The 21,240-nt window shown below is 36.6% G+C and overlaps 1 protein-coding gene across 9 annotated transcripts in view; it reads left to right on the top strand.

The window, feature by feature from the left end:
* Positions 1–21,240, top strand: part of Ufd4 (ubiquitin fusion-degradation 4-like) — an 831,523-nt gene that overhangs the window by 134,335 nt on the left and 675,948 nt on the right. For all 9 annotated transcript variants that reach the window (XM_090399614.1, XM_090399612.1, XM_090399618.1 and 6 more), the window contains exon 8: positions 4,681–4,804. In XM_090399614.1, coding sequence (XP_090255740.1) covers positions 4,681–4,804 — 124 coding nt within the window. The remainder of the gene's footprint in view (positions 1–4,680; positions 4,805–21,240) is intronic.

Genomic DNA, 21,240 nt, shown 5'->3' with positions numbered 1-21,240 from the left:
AAACTTGTTTATCTCCATTTTTATGAAAAATGTGAATACGGTCATCGTAAATGTTTGCCAAATGAGAACAACGCGTTGCACATGGCTAAAATTTTGCCGGGGGTCATGAAAAAGATATGTGCCTCACTGGTATGAATGAATTGTGTCAGCATCTATTGGAAATTTACCAAACTTTTCAAACAATCCTCATAAAATACTGCTGTGAGAGAAAGGGGATTTTTGAAACTTGATAGCAGATATTATGAATTTGTTTATATATAGAAAGAAAATGTTTAAAAATTATTAATTACTATGTTATGACAATGACGATAGGACAGCTGATGTGGTGGTGAAAATATGGCAAGTGGTGATTTTAATGATTGTTCATTTTATTACTTACATAAAGATGCTGTCCTAGTTGGCAATAGAATTTCTTTAATAAATTCATTAGCGGCTACCTATGAATAACTTGACAGTGAATTCGATGATGGTTTAAAATGAAAAAAAAAAAAATGTAAATTATGTGAAGAATAAAATTTTTAATGCATTTAGAATAAGGCTGAAATCCACATATCCTTTCAGTTGTGTATAATGCTATGCATTATGGGAAGGATCACTACCCAGACTGGTTTTGACCTTTATTGAGGTCTCGTCAGTGGGAACCAGACCCAGAAGAGGTATCAAGGTCAAAGTAATGCATAAGTCATGATTTAATGCATGCTTTCATTCAACTAACCAGACATCTAGTTTTCCTGAACTATCTCACCATTGCAAATCCTTTTGCCCATCAGTGCTGCACCATTATATTTCCTACACAACCTACTTATTACTTATGACTGCAGTTCTCCACCTCAGCTCACTGCTTTCATACTGTTGCAACAAACTCAGTCTTAGCTTTTCACTTGTCTTTTCAAAATTCACTTGACAACTGTTTCATATCTTTTCTTTTCATTTTTTCTTTCAAATCATTTTCTGACCAGCACAGCCATGTCATTTACTCATTTTCTACTTGATTGCATATTACTTAATTATGCCATGAATCTTCAAGCTTAGGTAAACATTCTCTTAGGTAAACATATTACTTAATTGTGCCATGAATCTTCAAGCTTAGGTAAACATTCTCTTGTGTTTGTTTGAATCTTCCTATATCACTACACACATACACATGTAAAGAAGTCAACACCATAGTATGAGAAACCAACAGCCATGGTGCCCACCTTAGTATGTAGAACTCCTTTTGCTGCAATGAGTGCAGCAATCCTATGGGGTATACTTTTTGCAAGCACATGATAGCGATCAATGGGAATTTTGGCCCATTCATCCTGCAGATGTTCAATAGGGTTGAGATCAAAGCTCTGTGGATGCAAGCAGCACAGTGCACTGTCTTACAGAAAGAGACAGTGGTCAGTTTTGTTGAAATGCCATGAAGTAGAAAGCATTGCTTTGTCCAGAATGTTCAAATATCTCTTGAAGTTCATTGCTTGTGGCACCACAAACAAAGGTTGGAGGCCAGATTTTCAATAGGGTTGAGATCAAAGCTCTGTGGATGCAAGCAGCACGGTGCACTGTCTTACAGAAAGAGACAATGTCAGTTGTGTTGAAATGCTATGAAGTAGAAAGCATTGCTTTGTCCAGAATGTTCAAATATCTCTTGAAGTTTATTGCTTGTGGCACCACAAACAAAGGTTGGAGGCCAAACCAGGAAATTCAGGACCTTATCATCCTCTGAATTTATGCACTCTGGTAAAAGACATTCACTGAGCATCTGTCACACCTACACCTGTCCATCTGCTTGGTAGAGGGTGTAGCGTGATTTGTCATTTCATAACACATCTTTCCAAACTTCTATGTCCCGCTGTACACATTCTTTTTACCACTAAAGATGAGGCTGCATGTTGATTCGTGTAATTTGGAGCTTGCATATTGTGATCCTACCATGGAAACCAATGTTGTGAACCTCAGTTCTGAATGATTTTGTGCAGATTCATGTTCTAGTCAATGCTTGGAACTCTGTATTCAATGTGTTGGCTGACGAAAGGCTGGTTTTACATATTATCCTTCATAGCACCCTATGGTCACATTCAGTGAGTGTGGTGGGTTGTTCACTTGGGGGTAGCACATGCAGTTGACTTCCTGCAATTCTATCTCAGTATGGTATCACTGACTGTTGACCAGGAATGGCCCAGTTTGTCAACCATTTTCCAAACAGATAGGCCTACAACAAGCAATCCTATCACCATGCTTCTTTCAAACTCCATCAGTTCTCTTCTCGCAGCCATTTCACCTGGACACAGTTGCACTGACTCGGAAGCATTGTATTCCTCCGATTTATACCAGCTACAAACATGATTTCTTATCTGGCACGATGCACCTTGTCCATTGACTTTTTTCTAAACTGTGTGTGTGTATGTATGTAGCTGTCTTTAGGTTTTTTTAAATTTCCTCGTATTACCTTTCTGACACTTTCTTTCATTTTTTGCATCACTATCATCACCTGTCACTATTTTCCATGCATCTTTTTTCATTCTTTGAGACTTGACTTGTATTCAATAAGCCTTGCTCTTCTATCTAATCAGCAGATTTTTGATATACGAGTATATTCTTGCATTATCATCACCTTACATATACATAATCCTTGTCTCCATAGTCATACCTCACCCACACACTGTTTATAGACCAATTAATTCAATGCTAAAAAGCATCAAACAAAAGCTGAACCACATAACTGAGTTACCAAGTTGTGACAAAACGAACATGTGTGACACAAGATTGACCATCCTGTGTACAGGCTGGTTTGTGTATATTTGTACTCAGATTTTCTTCTTCTTTTTAATTCTTTCATATCCTTTTTTTTTTCCTTCATAAAAATATTTACACATAGCACTAACATGTTCAACAGCTATATTAGATTATTATTATTATGAATGATCCCCAGGTAGGCTAAGAATTCATTGAAGGAGGGTCACTTGTCATACCTTGCTTTAACCACATTTACTGAACATACACTCATCTAATCATGCCCATTATACACACTGATTACCATGAAAAGAATATGGAAATCATCAGGGGTGACTCCAATTTCTACTGGCACCAGCCATAATCTACAATATCTCACTTATATCTATGCAGCAATTACAACTTACTAACATGTAAGTTTGATCACATTTTCTCTCATTCATCTATTCCCTACATTTTCTCAATTTTCTCAATTGTTCTCATCTTATATATGATTCCATAGGCTAGTTGTCATCTTTAATACCCAACTCTGAATTTTTTCAACTGTCTCTCGGTCTCCTCAGAACCTGGGTGACTATATTTGCACAACTGACTGTTGGTGCACAGATGATTGTTGCTTTAGAGTTATTTATATATACATTGTTGACCATGAATTGGTTTCCTCCAGATGGTCTGACTTTCTCTTCACAACATGAGTTTTGTGTACTGTAAAGGTATAACATATAAATTTGTATAATTCAGGGAGTGTGCACCATTGTCCTCACCCTGTGTACTTGTAAGTATGATAGTAATAATTTAACATTGTTTGGTTCCATACTCCAATCAATTTAACATTGATTGGAGTATGGAAACTACCAGTCATTAATTCTCGAGTAGAATATACAGATCCTTTATTGGTTTGCAAGTGAATGAAATGATCGGTTTTCTTTTAGTGAATATGTGAAGGAGGAAAAAAAAACAGTTCAGCAACAGTTTTGTTCAACTGTTTATATTTTTGAAAATGAAGCACTGCCCTCTAGAAAAACATGTTACAGCATGTTTTACTTTTATTTGTTACTAAGTAATTTATGGATTTGTTCATGTGTACTGTTAGAGTTGGAATATTGTTTGTACTAAATGTCCTGGTTATCCTTATTCTTTTTTTGAACGAAGTATTTGTTATAATTATACCATTTGATAAACATTGTCTTTTCAAAAAAAATTCACATTTCAGTTAACTGTGTACACATATATGTTTGAGGTTGGATTTAGTAAAACTTTTTGTCACAGGAAAGTGCACTTAAATGTTTTTTAATTTAAATGAACTGTTTTTGTTGATATATATGATTGTCGTCGTTCATTAATTTAAACAGTGAATGAGTCAGATTCATTTAAGAAATCAGATAATTGTAGCAATAGCTGAAGGCCTTGTGTTAGACTAGGTTTGAATCTTATCTGGGATGTGGGCAATATTAATGGCTTTTGAACTGAATGCCAGTTATAGCCAGTCTTATATGGATGGCCATAGGGCATTTGTTTTTTTCTCCTTGCAATGCTGATCCTTTTTTTGCAAAACAGATAATATTCACCTGTCACTATTTGCCATGCATCTTTTTTCATTCTTTGAGACTTTACTTGTATTCAATAAGCCTTGCTCTTCTATTTAATCAGCATCTTTTTGATGTACGAGTATATTCCTGCATTATCATCACCTTACATAATACATAATCCTTGTCTCCATAGTTATACCTCACCCACACACTGTTTATAACAACTTAGGTTTTGTTTTGGCTCTCATTAATATTTTATTATGCATAGCATTATTTGCATGTAAGGTGAAAGTTTTAAAAAAGAATTAAGTTTTAATTAACATCAATAAATTTGTTAATATCAAATCAAATTATAATTGTTATAATATAATTATTAATTATAAATTATTAAATTATTAATTTAAATTAAAAAAAATTAAATTGCTTTTAATTGAAGGTGCTATTAAGGCATGGTGCCAATCCCGACTTAAGAGATGAAGATGGAAAAACACCTCTTGACAAAGCAAGAGAACGAAACGATGAAGGTCATCGAGAAGTTGCAGCTATCTTGCAGTCACCAGGTACAAATTTTCTTTCACTAAATTTTTTAAAATTGTGCTTAGACTGTAATAACTGTTTTTTGGGAGCAGTATCTGATTTTTTTTTATCCCTCATAATCTATGGTGCAATGGTTTACAGTATAGTACTTGGATGGGAAAGAAATGTGTACTGAAATCCTGTTTGCAACAGCAAGGAATTTTCTTGATCAGGAAACTGGAATTTTTTCTCTCAAAAAACAGATAAATTTGTTTGGAAACAACATTTACAGACATATTACATAAAACATCATGCTGACAAACTAATCAGTACGTGGTTAAAAATAATGTTTTTTCCAGCAAAACAGACCAGCAAGAAAACACACTGTATTAGAATGATGGAGATTGTGTATTGTAGAACAGCCTCACATGATTATTCATAAACAGGTGCTGATTATCTTGTGATGGGGAAAAAAAAAAGTACTTACAAATTTGTTACGATAGGTTTCACGGTATAAAAGAACACAGATGGTTAAGAAAATAACTATTTATTAACTTAAAAGCTAATATTTCGCTGGTCTTATATCCAGCATCTTCAGAGCACACAACACAAAGTTTGTTACAAAGGCAAGACAACCACAATCCGGTGTAACAGTGGGGACAGTATAAGTGATTGCAGCGTGCAACACAAGACTAAAGTCCTAATATGGCGCCATCTAGGTTAAAAAAAAAAAAAAAAAAAAAAAAAAAATTCAAAGTTTTGAAATAGTAGTCCAAATGATAAAAAATAAAAGTAATAAATATTAATTTGGTCTTAGGATGACTGTCTCCCAAATCTTTGGTTGATTTATACAGCCATACTTGTTAAGGTTTGGGGTATGTTTCAAGGCTTCTGTTGATTCCAGGAACAACCTCTCTGACTTGTAGAAGCTTCTGTGCATTACTTTTGTTACTTTCCAATTGATCCTGTGTGCAGGGGTATCCAGAGCATGGTCTGCCAGACCCGACTTACCATAGCAAAAGTGTCGGATATATTTTTTGTGTTCACTGAGGCGGATGTCCACATTTCTTCCTGTCTGTCCGTAGTAGGCTTGATGGCAAGAACAGGGCACTTCATAGACACCAGACCAGGATGTGATAAAGGAGTGCATTTGTCCTTGGGTGAACGGATGAGAGTTGCTAATTTTTTATAAGGTTTAAATACTGTGCATAATTGGTGTTTGTCAAGCACCCTAGATATCTTTTCAGATGTGCCTTTAATGTATGGGATGGTGATTGTTTTGTTGTAGTCTTCTGTGGTAGATAGAGGAGATTTATGGGTAGCATTTAGTATGTTATCTATTTTACGGGGATTATAACCATTGTTTAAGAAGGTTTGACGTAGGTGAGAAAGTTCAGCAGTCAGAGCACTGTCATTGGAACAGATTGCTCTAGCTCTATGGGTTAGTGTTTTTAAGATACCATATTGTTGAGAAGGGTGATGGTGTGATTGTTTGTGTAAGTATCTCCCTGTATGTGTGGGTTTTCTGTAAACCGAAAATGATAAGGAACCTTCTGGAAGACGTGTGATCAGTGTGTCCAAGAAAGGTAGGCAGTCATTGGCTTCTAGTTCCATTGTAAAGTGGATTTTAGGATGCTGGCTATTTAGGTGCACTAAAAATGTATTCTATACTGTGATATAGGATAATTTATACCGTGAAACCTATAATAACATGTCTGACGAGCACATAAGCCTATCCACGCGTATAAATATTCTTCACGGAGATAACATCGTACGTAAGGCACGACAATACAGTAAGTGGAAAGTAAAATTGTCGCCGCAACTGAACAGGTTACCCTTCTTAAAAAGGTGCCTAGATACCAAATTGATACCAAACTGTATAAAAATTAGGGACAAGTTTCACTCAGCCAAAGCCCAACGTATTTATAAAAGAGCGAGTTTAGCACTATTACGGGAACAAGAATACGCTACTCGCCGAGAACTTTCAAAAATAAATTCCTCGATCAGTGTACTTCGTGATACATTATCTGACATTTTGAACCCGCAGCTATGGGAGATTTTGGATAGAATCTCCGACTCTACAGCCAATAAAGAATTTGCTAAAGTTAAAAACCGACACCAGAAAAAATTTGAAATCCTCCAGCAATGCAGTGTTACACAGCGGCCGCATTTTCATCAAGATGGCGTCGTTGTGAACCTATCATCGACAACCTTATCCAAAGAGGCCACCAGTGCATTAAGTCTTGGACACAATTTTGCCGTTACTCCAAAAGATGTGCCTAAAACCAAAATAATGGCTTCCGTTGAACGTGGGATTCACGACTTGCCTCCAGCCATAGCCAATAATATTAGGTTAGACGTGGCCAATATCCTTATCCATTCTAAGCCTCCCAAAAATAATATCCCGCATAAAGAAATAATAGCTCTAAAAGAACTACGCAATAATAACCACATTACAATAACCAAATCAGACAAAGGAAACGCCACTGTAGTTATGGATACAACAGAATATGAAAGCAAAATGCATGCACTGCTCCAAGACCGGTCTACATATCAAATCATAGATCGAGATCCCACCAACTCACAAAAGAATAAGGTCTGCAAGTTACTGAACAAAATCACTTCCTGGCCTAAAGAAATTGTCAAAAAACTTAAACCCATACACGTTAAAGCACCCAGAATATATGGTGCTCCAAAAATACACAAACAAGGTACACGTTTACGTCCTATTGTAGATAGTATAAACAGTCCTACATATAAACTAGCCAAACATTTAGCAAAATTACTAACCACTCACACAAACAATTCTCCCTCTTTTGTTAAAAATTCTACCCACCTAAAAAGTATTTTAGAAAACCACACCTTAAATAGTTCAGACCTAATGGTGAGTTTTGATATCACCTCATTATTCACTAATGTACCACTGATTGAAACACTTAACTTACTAAATTCACAATTTCCCCCAGATATATCCCAGCTATTTAAATTCACAGTACAGGCAGGCTATTTTACATGGAAAGGGAAAATATACAAACAGTTAGATGGGACAGCTATGGGTTCACCTCTTTCTCCTCCCTTAGCCAACTTCTACATAGAACATCTGGAAAAATTAGCTATCAACACAGCCACTCTCAAACCTAGCCTCTGGCTACGTTATGTTGACGATGTGTTTGCCATTTGGCCACATGGCCCAGACACATTGAATACATTTTTAGTGCACCTAAATAGCCAGCATCCTAAAATCCACTTTACAATGGAACTAGAAGCCAATGACTGCCTGCCTTTCTTGGACACACTGATCACACATCTTCCAGAAGGTTCCTTATCATTTTCGGTTTACAGAAAACCCACACATACAGGGAGATTCCTACACAAACAATCACACCATCACCCTTCTCAACAATATGGTATCTTAAAAACACTAACCCATAGAGCTAGAGCAATCTGTTCCAATGACAGTGCTCTGACTGCTGAACTTTCTCACCTACGTCAAACCTTCTTAAACAATGGTTATAATCCCCGTAAAATAGATAACATACTAAATGCTACCAATAAATCTCCTCTATCTACCACAGAAGACTACAACAAAACAATCACCATCCCATACATTAAAGGCACATCTGAAAAGATATCTAGGGTGCTTGACAAACACCAATTACGCACAGTATTTAAACCTTATAAAAAATTAGCAACTCTCATCCGTTCACCCAAGGACAAATGCACTCCTTTATCACATCCTGGTGTCTATGAAGTGCCCTGTTCTTGCCATCAAGCCTACTACGGACAGACAGGAAGAAACGTGGACATCCGCCTCAGTGAACACAAAAAATATATCCGACACTTTCGCTATGGTAAGTCGGGTCTGGCAGACCATGCTCTGGATACCCCTGCACACAGGATCAATTGGAAAGAAACAAAAGTAATGCACAGAAGCTTCTACAAGTCAGAGAGGTTGTTCCTGGAATCAACAGAAGCCTTGAAACATACCCCAAACCTTAACAAGTATGGCTGTATAAATCAACCAAAGATTTGGGAGACAGTCATCCTAAGACCAAATTAATATTTATTACTTTTATTTTTTATCATTTGGACTACTATTTCAAAACTTTGAATTTTTTTTTTTTTTTTTTTTAACCTAGATGGCACCATATTAGGACTTTAATCTTGTGTTGCATGCTGCAATCACTTATACTGTCCCCACTGTTACACCAGATTATGGTTGTCTTGCCTTTGTAACAAACTTTGTGTTATGTGCTCTGAAGATGCTGGATATAAGACCAGCGAAATATTAGCTTTTAAGTTAATAAATAGTTATTTTCTTAACCATCTGTGTTCTTTTATACCGTGAAACCTATCATAACATGTCTGACAAACACATAAGCCTATCCACGTGTACTTACAAATTTGTAGACTGCAGACACTAGCAAACAGGAGAAAGAGTGGTGATATGATTAAAACTTACAAACTTCTGAAAGAGTCATACAGGATTTCAACTGATGGAATTTTTCAATTTATGGAGGGTGGGGAAAGGACAAGAGGGCATCCTTGGAAGCCAAGAATGAGTGCCTCTAAGAATGGGGTAGGGGCTAGATTTTTCTCTCATAGAGCGGTGTGTGATTGGAATGGATTGCCATTGGATGTTGTGGGAGTAAGCAGTGTGAATGAATTCAAAATAAGTATGATAGCTGGTGCGTATAGTATGTGGCCTCCCTCAATGAGTCCCTGACTCCCTGGAGGTCTCTTAATAATAATAAATTGTATTGCATATAAAAGTACCATATTTGCCGGCATATAAGATGCACTTTTTTCTTTGAAAACAGGTCTGAAAAACAGGGTGCATCTTATACGCCGATACTCAGTTTTTTATTACTTTTCATTGCTGGAAATTTTCTCTGTTCTGAGTTATGCGATTTCTTTCTTGCTTCCTTGTGGTGTGTGAGAGCATTCCAGATGCATAGAGATCAGTGGATGCGCATGCACTGTCATCGACAATCACAGCTGTGTTCCTGTTCGTTTAAACTTTCCAATTGTTGTTGTGATTGTTGTGAATGATGATAAACTTCTGCTGTTAAATTTTCTCAAAATTTCTTGGCAAATTATGGCTGAAAAACTTCGACATTGCTACAATATTGCATACAAGCTACATGTGATTGCATATACTAAAGAACATGGAAACAGGACTGCAGAGAGGCATTTCGGTCCACCATCAACTGAGAAAATGATAAGAACTTTGTGGAATCAGGAAGAGGATCTAAAAAAAAGCAACTCGTAGTAAACATAACCTACGAAGTGGAACTGCAACTGGCCAGAACTTGAGGCAGAACTGAATACTTGGATTTTAGACCACAGAAAAGGGACCCACTCACAAACTTTCAGTGTCTAAAAATGATTATTCATCTAGCGAAAGTGATAGCCACTGAGGGATTGCCAACTTTACTGGATCAACATCATGGTGTTCAAGATTCATGAAGAGAAACCAGCTATGCATGCAGATTAAAATAAAAATATGTTAATATGTTAAAATAAGTTTGTGAGTGGGTCAAAGCTTCATGGGATGCTGTGAAAACTGAGACAGTGGTTAAATCATTTAAGAAGGGTGGCATTAGTAATACACTGGATGGTACAGAGGACAATTTGTTGTATGAGGACTCGGATTCTGATTTAGAAGCGGTTTCAAGTGTGTCTTCATTTAGCTCTGGAGATGAATTTTTGGGTTTTGACGAAGAAGATTAAAAAGTGGGTACTCTTTCCTAGTTAGATTAGGTATTTGTTGAAAGTAGACCTATTTATTACTTTATATTTGAAATACTGTAAATTCATTATAATATTCAATGATATACATTGGTGTCAAGATAATCATATTCCACTGCTGGAATGGCCTGAGAATAGCTCAGACCTTAACCTAATCGAAAATCTTTGAAGCCTACTAAAGAAACTTGTTAGTCAGAAGCAACCCACCAACAAAACCCAATTAATTGAAGCAATAATTCAATCTTGGTTTCACATTATAACAGCTACAGAACTAAAAAACTTGGTTCACTCCATGGGAAAACGTTGTAAGGCCATAATTAACGCTAAAGGTTACCCAACTAAGTATTAACTCACGATTAACTCACGTTGCGAGAATTTTTGTATATCTCATTTTTTCTGTGTTTCACTTTTCTTCTTTATAACTGCTGTTCTAATAAAAAAATCCTTCATAAAAGTTATTGCATTATATTCTTGATTAAATTATCTTTCCATTGATATATATAATTTTATGATATTACTCAAAAAAAAAGTGGTTATGAGCCTTCAAACCTCAGAAATACATTTTTTTAAAAAGGTTTCCACAATTTCGGCCACTAGTGTATATTATGCAACCCACCACAACTGCAATTCCTAAAACATGTTTCTGTGTTTGCTTAAGCTATGTTGGAATGATGTCTGCACATCAGCCATAGAAGCTAAGAAGAAAGCTTGGGGTATTTTCCTGAGATACCCCCCACAGCCTGAGCAAGATACATTCATGTCAGAACCCAAAGAAATCCTGAATCCAATATATGTCTTCTATAACAAGTACACTAACAGCAAAGAAATATGGAAAAAAAATCCATTACCCACCAGCTCTTAAACCTAGAACATAATGGTTGCACAGCTGCCCATGCACTTGAGATTTTTGTTAAAACATCAGCAACTTCTTATCATCCTTTTCTTCAGTGCCATTTGAAGAAAAAATTCTTTTTTCCTCAAATGGCACTGAGGAATGTAACAGGCATTTCACTAAAGAAGAAATGAAAGCTGATTTGTTTAAGTCCTGTTCAACTGCACTTGGACCAGATAATATGCATTATGAGATGGTAAAACATCTGTTTGTCATCTAGATGAATGGCTGCACCTTTAAAATATAATTTTCTGTGAGAGTATATTTTTGGATAGCAAAGGGCAATTTTATTGCCTTATCTAAACCAGGGAAGGATCCAAAATCCCCAAATAGCTGCTGTCTAATTGCTCTCACCAGCTACTTGTGCAAGATTATGGAAAATATAGTTAACTCTCATCTTTTATGGTTTTTGGAGAGAAATAATTCCCCCCCCCCCCCCCCCCGAACACATTCTAGTACTGATTATCTAGTCAATCTAGAAGCATTCATTAGCAATGCCTTCCTAAAACCTGAGCACTTGTTTGGATTTTCTTCCTCATCATCATCAAATTCCTGCCATGTACCCTCAAGGGGTGTACAGGATATGACAGTACTACATGAAAAAATTACATCATTACTAACTTCCTATCTACAATTTTCCTCCAAATCAGTCTGTTACTTGTCAAGACTCCAACATTATCAGATCTTATATTTCTATCGTCTCAGGCACTTTGTACCGTATCAATCCACCTATATCTTGGTCTTCCTCTGGGTCGTTTTCCTGCCAACCTGGCAGAGAACACTTGTTTTGCTAATCTTTCCTCTCCCATTCTATTTCAGTGACCATACCACCTGAGATTAGCTCTGCTAACGCATTCCTGGATGCTGACAATGTCAAGTTCTTTCCTAATATCCTCATTTTTAATATGATATTGCCATTGATGCCATCTGTTCACACCTCTAATCTTTCTCAGGACTCTCATATCTGCGGTCTCTAGTCTTCAGTCAAGACTAGAGAACGTGATCCATAAGTTAAAACTGGTTTGAACACTGTCTTGTATACAGCTAATTTAGTGTTCCGACTAATTTCTTTCTTATTCCATATGAATTTATTCAATTGACTTCCCACCATACCAGCTTTGCTGATTCTGTTGTCTATTTCTATATTTAATTTACCATCTTCAGTAAAAATCGTGTCTAAGTAGCTGAAATGTTTTACTTGTTCCACAGGTTCTCCATTCACAACACAGTTGACATTTTCAATGATTCTGCCTATTTTCATTGTCTTTGTCTTTTTATTGCTGACCTTCATACCATATCTATTACAACAGCTATTCAATTTAGTCAGAGAATCTTGCAGACTTGTAGCGGATTTATTTAGAAGTATAACATCATCCGCATAAAGCAAAGAGCTGACATTAACATCTCCAATTTTGATATCAGGTTTAACACCACATTCCTTCATAATGTTATCCATATAGATAATGAATAACAGAGGGGATAATGTACATCCTTGTCTCACACCAGATTTAGCATTAAACCATCTTCCTGTACTTCTTTCAATTCTAACTGCTGACTTACAACTCAAATAAAGACTAAGTATTGCTTGATATAATGCCCCATTGACACCATATAACTGCAGCGTATTGAATAGCTTCTCTCTTGGCACCTTGTCATATGCCTTTTCCAAATCGACAAAACTTAAATACAGATCTTTGTTATATTCCCATGCTTTCTCGACTATTTGTCGTAAAGTGAAGATCTGATCTGACAGCCTCTATTTGGCATGAATCCAGCTTGTTCTTCACCAAGCTTTTCTTCCACAATTCTTCTCAACCGTTTCTCAAGTATACTTGCATAGATCTTGCCAGGAATACTCAGTAGGGAAATACCTCTGTAATTCTCACATTCAGTTTTATTTCCCTTTTTATATATGGGTACTATGAGAGCTCTACTCCAATCATCGGGAATTCGTCCCTCTGTCCAGGCTTTCTGAACTATGCAGTGCAGCCACTGTAAGACTTTTATACCACCATACTTCAGCATTTCTGGTCGAATATCATCTACACCTGCTGCCTTTCCACATTTCAAGCCTATGATCCCTTTTTCTACTTCAAATATGGATACGTATTCCTGACTGCATGCCTGGTCAGTGTTTTTTTTATCACTGTGCTGTCATCACTGCGCTGTCATCACTGCTTGTTTCATTTAGCAGTTTTTCAAAGTAATTACTCCATACTTCAAGGATATCTTTTTCTCCTGTTTTCATGTCACCTTTATCATCTCTAACTCCTTTTACAGCACTCTTTCCTCCATTCCTAAGCTTCTTCAACAACCTCCAGAATATGCCACCTTCTTGATATTTATTTTCTATATTCTTGCCAGAGTCCTCCCATGACTTTTGTTTAGCTAGTTTTACACACTGTTTAGCTTTCTTACATTTGTCTCTGTATTCTGTAAGAGTAAAAGCTGACTTATTTGCCAGGAACTTTTGATATGCTTTCTTCTTTTCCTTCACTGCGTCTTTAACTTCCTGTGTCCACCAGGGAGTTCTGATTTTTTTATCCTTGCACACAACCTCACCACATGCCTCTCTGGCAGAATCAATCAATGTTTTCTTCAGAGTTTGCCACTGAATCTCCAAGGCTTGATTCCTGTTCTCAAACTCTTTCATTTTCTTTTCAATAATCTTTCTGTATTTTAGTCTACAGTTCACATCCGAGAGCTGCTCAACTTTTATTCGCTTTAAAACTTTCTTACATGTTATTCTTTTCAATATGAAATTCAATTTTATCCTGCTCAAGACTAAATAGTGATCACTTCCAATTTCAAATCCTCTGTACACTCTGGTGTCCTGCACCAGGGAGAAAACATCACTATCAACAATAACATAGTCAATGAGACTTTTCTTATTCCTAGCCTCTTCTCTCCATGTGAATTTGTGCACATTTTTATGTTGGAACATGGTGTTAGTAATAACCAGTCCATGTCCTGAGCAGAAATCCAACAGATATTTGCCATTATTATTAGCTTTGCTCTTTTCTCCAAATTTTCCCAAAATATTTTTGTATGTCTCACAATCATTTCCTACTCTGCTATTTAGATCCCCAACAAGGACCAACTTTTCCTTTTTCATTGTGTCAGTTGCTTTTTCTAAAGCCTCAAATCATTCCTCCACTTCTACCTTACTAGAACCTTCTGTGGGACCATAGGCACAAATAAGTCTCATTGTCCAGTTCCCCATTCTCATATTTGCCCACATTACTCTACTTGAGACTGACTGCCATTGAAGAAGATTAGCCTCGTATTTTGTGTTGAATACTATGGCTACTCCTTCTTTTCCTTGATTGTCATTTCCCGAATATAACATTTTGTATTTATTGCACAGAAAGATCTCACCAGTTTTTGTCTTTTTTTGTTTCAGTCACCCCTGTTATGTCGATCTGGTACCTACCTAATTCCTCCGCTAGCTCTATTTCTTTGCCATTCAGGCTTCTTATGTTGATAGTACCGATCTTTAACTCTGGTGATGTTGAGTTGGGGTTTGTTTTCAGATTTGTTCCAGTAGCTGACTTTTCGCTGTTCGCCCTGGTTCCCTGGCGAAAACAATGGGGGCCTTGTTTATTAATCAGCCGGCATGAAATTTTGTCATGTTGTACCATCATTTTTTATTTTGTTTTAACCAATAAGAATACAATTTGGTCGGCTAAATCCCAAATTGCCAGCCCATCCTCGTTCGTTCAGTATCAAAGTAGATACCCAACAGGGTGCTCCACGAGAAGGTGAGGATTGAACATTAGGTCAGAAGCCCTGGTCGGTTCTCCGCATTCCTTTAAAGGCTATGTGGAGGTCTCCTCTCAGTTATACAGCTTTGACCCTTAAGCACCTCTTGGATTTTCTTTTATATGTTAAAAAGCATATGTCACTGTGTGGAGGTTTGGAATATTGAGAGACCTACAACATTTTGGTCTCAGAGGTAATCTTCTTTTTTTTAATTTACTATCCAAATGAATCTTCAAAGGCTGAGTGAGAACTGCTCTCTCCTGACCACATACCCAAGAGGTGGGCATCCCACAATCTACCAACATCTCTTTCATGTACACAGAAGAGAATACTTTGATTTTTTTGCTAGGTTTAGTTTTAAGTGTCACACTATTTTTGCAATCAAAGTCAACCCAATAACTGAATAACTAACAGCAGTAAGTAATGCCTTCTATGTGAATGACCACCATTTTCTGTATTTCATGTAATGTGAAGGTCATAGAAAGACAGCTGCAGCAAGCCATTGACTATATCTCCAAATGAATTCTTGCAAACTGGTTCAGATTTTCACAGTAGAATACAGTACAGTTTTGCTGCAGATGTGGCCTTCATCCTAACCCAAAACTCTGACTAGGACAAACATTAATTTCAATTGCATCAAAAGCCAAACTCTTGGGACTCATATTTGACAATAAACTTTCCTTCCTCCCACATGTAAGACATTTGCGAGGTAAGTGCTGTAAAGCAATGAATATCCTTTTCACCTTATCTTCTTCATCTTGAGGTACTGACAGGTGTTCTTTGATATGACAGGCCATTGATATGATCAAAACTTGATTGTGGGTCCTAATCTATGTTTCTGCCAGAGAGAGAGAGAGAGAAAGAGTACCCTAAAATGCAATGGCTAGATACTGTTCATCATCAAGCCATAAGAATTGCAACTGGAGCATTTCAAATTTCACTGATCCCTAGTGAATACATCAAAACAAAAAAAAATCTTTTTTGCTTTGTCAATAGTTGTTTCTGTTACATGCTACAAAAATAGAATCCCTGCCAGACCAGTCCACATGAACAAATATTTTTTGTTTACAATGTGAGAATCATTACATTAATTGACATACTGCCATAAAACTATCGGGATTGTTGCAAATAAAAGCTCTCTTACAATCTTTAGATCTTAAGGTAGACAACATAACATAGTTGCCACTAAATACACTAGCACTGTGGCATTCATGCATACCACCATGCAGCTATTCGTTATGTTAGCTACTAAAATATTCCTCATCTTCCATTGTCTAACAACATCTCTTTCATGTACACAGAAGAGAATACTGTGATTTTATTGCTATCTTCACAGACAGATCAATATCAGAGGACCTATTGGGATCTGCTGTCTTTTCAGACATCTATATCTGCACAAATCTCTGCTAGTCTCACAACTTACAGCTGAGCTGTATGCAATAGAGCTAAAGTATGAGGGTGGTCTGAAAAGTTCTCGGCCTCGTCCATAGATGGCAACACTATCGTCAAGATTTTTTTTTTTTCTAAATTGATACATCTATCATAAGCATCCATGTGAAATTGCAAGTCACTCTATCAAGTAGTTTGTTTTATACAGCTGTCTGAAGCAAAAGTATTGTCTGTATCCCTTGAAATGGATAACATTGAGTATTATATGGTTATAAAATTCTTTGTAAAAGAAGGTTTAACGCCAAAGAAATTCATTCGAAGTTCATAAAGGTTCATGGGCACTCGTCTCCTTCATTTCGACAATTAAGAAATGGGCTGTCAAGTTTAAATGTCGCGGTACCAGCGTTGAAGATGATCCACGTGAAGGACGTCCAAAAAGTGTAACAACACCAGAAATCATTGATCAAGTGCACGATATGGTATTGGATGACTGGCGAGTCAAAATGTGTGAAATTGCTGAGACTATAGGCATTTCAAAAGAACATGTAGGATGTATTTTGCATGAAGAATTACAAATGAAAACGCTTTGCTCAAGATAGGTGCCACACTTGCTCACTGCAGTTCAAAAACGCACTCGTATGAAACTCTCTGAACAGTGCCTGGAGTATTTTAACAAAAATAAAACTGATTTTGTGCATTGATTTATTACTATGAATGAGACTTGGATTCACCATTACACACCAGAATCCAAACAGCAGTCAAAACAGTGGATAGAAGCCGGTTGTTCAGCGTCAAAGAAGACAAAGTCTGTTCCATCAGCAGGAAAGGTCATGGCATCGGTGTTTTAGGATGCTGAAGGCATTTTGTTTATTAATTATCTTGCAAAGGGTAAAACAATACTGGGGAATATTATTCTAATCTTTTAACCAGACGACAAAAAAATTCGCGAGAAAAGACCTGGTTTGCAGAAGAAAAAAATCATCTTTCATCAGGACAATGCGCCTGCTTACAAAGGTGTTTTGGCAATGGGAAAATTAAGGAATCTGCACTATGAATTGTTGGAACATCCGCCCTATTCCCCAGATTTGGCCCCATCTGACTTCAATCTCTTCCCAAAACTAAAACTCTTCCTTGCTGGTCAGCGTTTTTCTTTGCATCAAGAGGTGATTGCAGCTGTAGAGGGGTATTTTGCAGATCTTACTGAGAACCACTACAGGGATGGGATAATGATGCTGGAGCATTGCTGGAATGAATGCATTAGTCTTAAGGGAGATTATGTTGAAAAATAAAAATAATTTTGAAATTATAAATGCGTTTTTTCATTGTCAGGCCGAGAACGTTTCAGACCACCCTCGTACATCAGCTTGCTATCTCTACCAAAGTTGCCCTAATATGTTCAGACTCATGGAGTTCTCTTCAGGTAATGAAAAGTCTAGAACTACAGAAGCATGCAGAACTCATTTGAATACAATACCTCATGTATGAAACTTACATGTACATTTATGTTGGATTCCAAGTCAGATTAGGATAAAGAGAAATCAGGCTGCACCTATTTCAGCTTGTCCAGATTGGTTTCTCAAGCATCCATCATCTACCTGTAACTGATTACCGGCAGTTTATTGGGCACAAATTTTTATTCCAGCAGCAGCAGCAGTCATTTTGGAATAGAGAGTTTAATAATAAGCTGTACTAAATTAAGTCTGAAATTAAATTGTGGCCCATACACCCCCTGAAGGTACAAAAAAGGAATTTGATGATGATTAAATTGTAGCTATCTAGCCTATGCAGGGACTGTGTCCGGACAGTTCATTGCATGAAAATTGGTCACAGAGAAAATTCATCGTGAAGACGCGGAGGAAAATTCATCTGAGTGAAATTCATCCCGGAGACTATTCATCGTGAGGAAAATTCATCGCAGAGACTATTCATTGCTGGAAATTTACTCGTGGGGAAAATTAATCGCATGAAAATTCATTGCGGATATATGTGGAAAAAAATTTACGTATAAAGTTCCTATTCTTTCTTACTACAGGCTCTGTGGATGGAATATTAATTGTTACAGAATTGGGATAGGATGGAGAAAGAGCACCATATTTAAGAATATTTAGGGAGAATAGTTATATCCAACTAGCTGCTGATTGTTGTCAGATTTCTGACAACAATCAGCAGTTGTAATAATCGAGACTTATTTTTAGGGGATAAAAGAACACCATAAATAATGTTATACATGAAACGATAACATGAAATCTATTAGTGAAAATTAAAATTATTTGAACTGTTTGTTATCTGCAAAGGATAGGAGCAATTATTATTCTGTTGTTATTGAAACAACTTAAAAATTTATCTTCAAGAGGAACTGGAATCAGTACAGTCAGGCATCTCTCTATCAATATTTGTAGTTCTGAAAAGGACTGTTTTGATGATCGTGAAAAGGAACACTTTTTATTTCATAGTATTCAAAATTGAGCAGTATGGGGAAAAAAATGAAACAAAAAAGGTGAATGCATAGCCACAAAGTTTTCAAAATAAAAAATGATGGACAACTCTTAAGTAATCAAGAGTTTCATGATTTTCATAATCATTAACGATGAGCTGAAGTCTTTTTGCAGTATCTCGATAACGTTTCTTACCAGGAGGTTGGGTGCCAGCTATATATTGCTCTATTTTCCCCTCATTGAAATGTTGCTCATCCTTCAAAGTTTTTAGAAACTTCCATATTGTCAGATGAGAAGCACCAATTAGTTTGCTGAATGCACGATGCCACCCTTCGCATGAGTTGTTTGTCTTTGGTAACCCTTCTAGAGCAGCATGGTAACAATTCCGTAAGGAATGGGGAAAGCGAGGTGGACGACGAAGTGATCAATGATCAGGTTTGCCAATCCAGGTGTCTTCTATGTAGTGCAGAACAGACTGAGCTTCAGCAGGATAGTCATTATTTTCACATAACATTTCGATCACATTTCCGCATGATATCAGCAATTGCACGAAAGCAATTGCCGATATCATGCGCATTTTTATTGCAAATTGGGAATCAGTTTCGTATCATTGTTGAAGACCACTTGCTTGAATATTGCGAAATATACACTGGGAAAAGTGAAAAATGCAACCTTTTTGCTGACTATTTTGAAATGCTTCATAGAACGAATTTATTGAAGCCACTTTAAATTTGGCGACAAATTTGGTTCCAAATTTTTTAACGTGTTTATAACTTTATGGTATGTATCTTCATTCCTTCGAGGCATCAATGCATAAACAGCAGGAATCACATTATCGTTTATAATGCCATGAATTGTGTACAGCTGCTGAAAAAGAGGAGTAGTTTTAAAAGTGCCACATGCATACCATGTTGTCGATTGCAACAATAACTGTACATTTCGTTTAGTAGAAAATATCAGCAATCTGTTGCGGCCATCGTTGCTGGCATGCAAAAGGAACTCTTCATTTCCATAGGTGATTTTATATATAGGCAGAATAATTAAATTACTTAACGAATTTGGATTTGGTGGTACCTGTCCTGCTTGATTTCGGGTTCTTCGAATAGACTTCTTTACAGAGGCATTGCTCGGCATTTGGCCGATGAAGGCAGGAGATATTTCTATATATGCTTCCATGATAATTCGATGAGTCCCATCGCTAGTTGAATGGGCTCGATCTTTAATCTCATTAAGTAGCTTCGCAGCTTCAACCCGTGCCATGTTACCAGTATGATTATGTTAATTCGTTTGATAATGTTTGTCGCCAGCTGTATGAATACGCACATGGCAATGCATTTTTTGAAACTGATCACATTTCCAAAAAATATTTTCTTCATTTTCTTTGTCTTTTATCAATAAATGACCATTATCACTCAATTTACGCTTCATCTTCTTGCTTAAAATAAATTCCAGAGGCATCATGCAATAATTGTAATTAATTTATAAATTGGTTCTTAAACTTCGAACTTTTAAACACTTACCAAAAGAAAAAAATGTCGGACATCGGACTTCTGAAAACATGTGACATAAAACTGTTTAATTTGAAATTTCCAGTGCAGAACTTCAATTTCAAATATCTATGCAGCAATATATTCACAGCAGCAGCTCCTACATAGTAGTGAAACAGCAGCTTTTATACTCTGGGAACCAATGGTTAAATTAAGCCAGGGCTCTCCAGTTCCTGGCAACGGAACTTTTTTATGCACTGGACCCGGAACATTTTCTGTTTTGTGACTTTTCTCTCTTTACGATAATTAAGCCTAACGCGAAACAGACAGCAATGACAGGTTATTAAGAAGTGCATATGATTGGTATTAACAAAAGATTGTGCGATCGAAAGCTAAAAGCACGCCACCGGTTGAGTTGGAATGCTAACTCTCTTCAACCGAATTCCATATGTGAAACTGCCATAACAATATTCACTATATATATATTTCTTAGTTTTAACACGTTCGGTTGAATTTCATTACTGCTTTGCGAACTCACACACATCTAATTAATAACAGTAGATTTTTGTTAGATACTGTGTTTGTCATATGGTTTTGCTTGAGTCTATACAGCATAGTTTCTGTATGAGGGGACATGTGATTCATTCATTAGTGTTGTTTTTATCCAAGTTGTCTCTAATTACACTATTTGTTGAGAAATATATTACACAGACTGCTCATACCTTATTCACTGACATAATAAAAGTAATTGTTTTTCTTGCCTC

This window comes from Typopeltis vanoorti, chromosome 10, assembly GCF_054136105.1.
Source record: "Typopeltis vanoorti isolate ZY-2024b chromosome 10, IOZ_Tvanoo_1.0, whole genome shotgun sequence".
Classification (NCBI taxonomy): domain Eukaryota; kingdom Metazoa; phylum Arthropoda; class Arachnida; order Uropygi; family Thelyphonidae; genus Typopeltis; species Typopeltis vanoorti.
The sequence above is the reverse complement of the archived record's forward strand: the minus strand, read 5'-3'. Positions and strand labels throughout refer to the sequence as shown.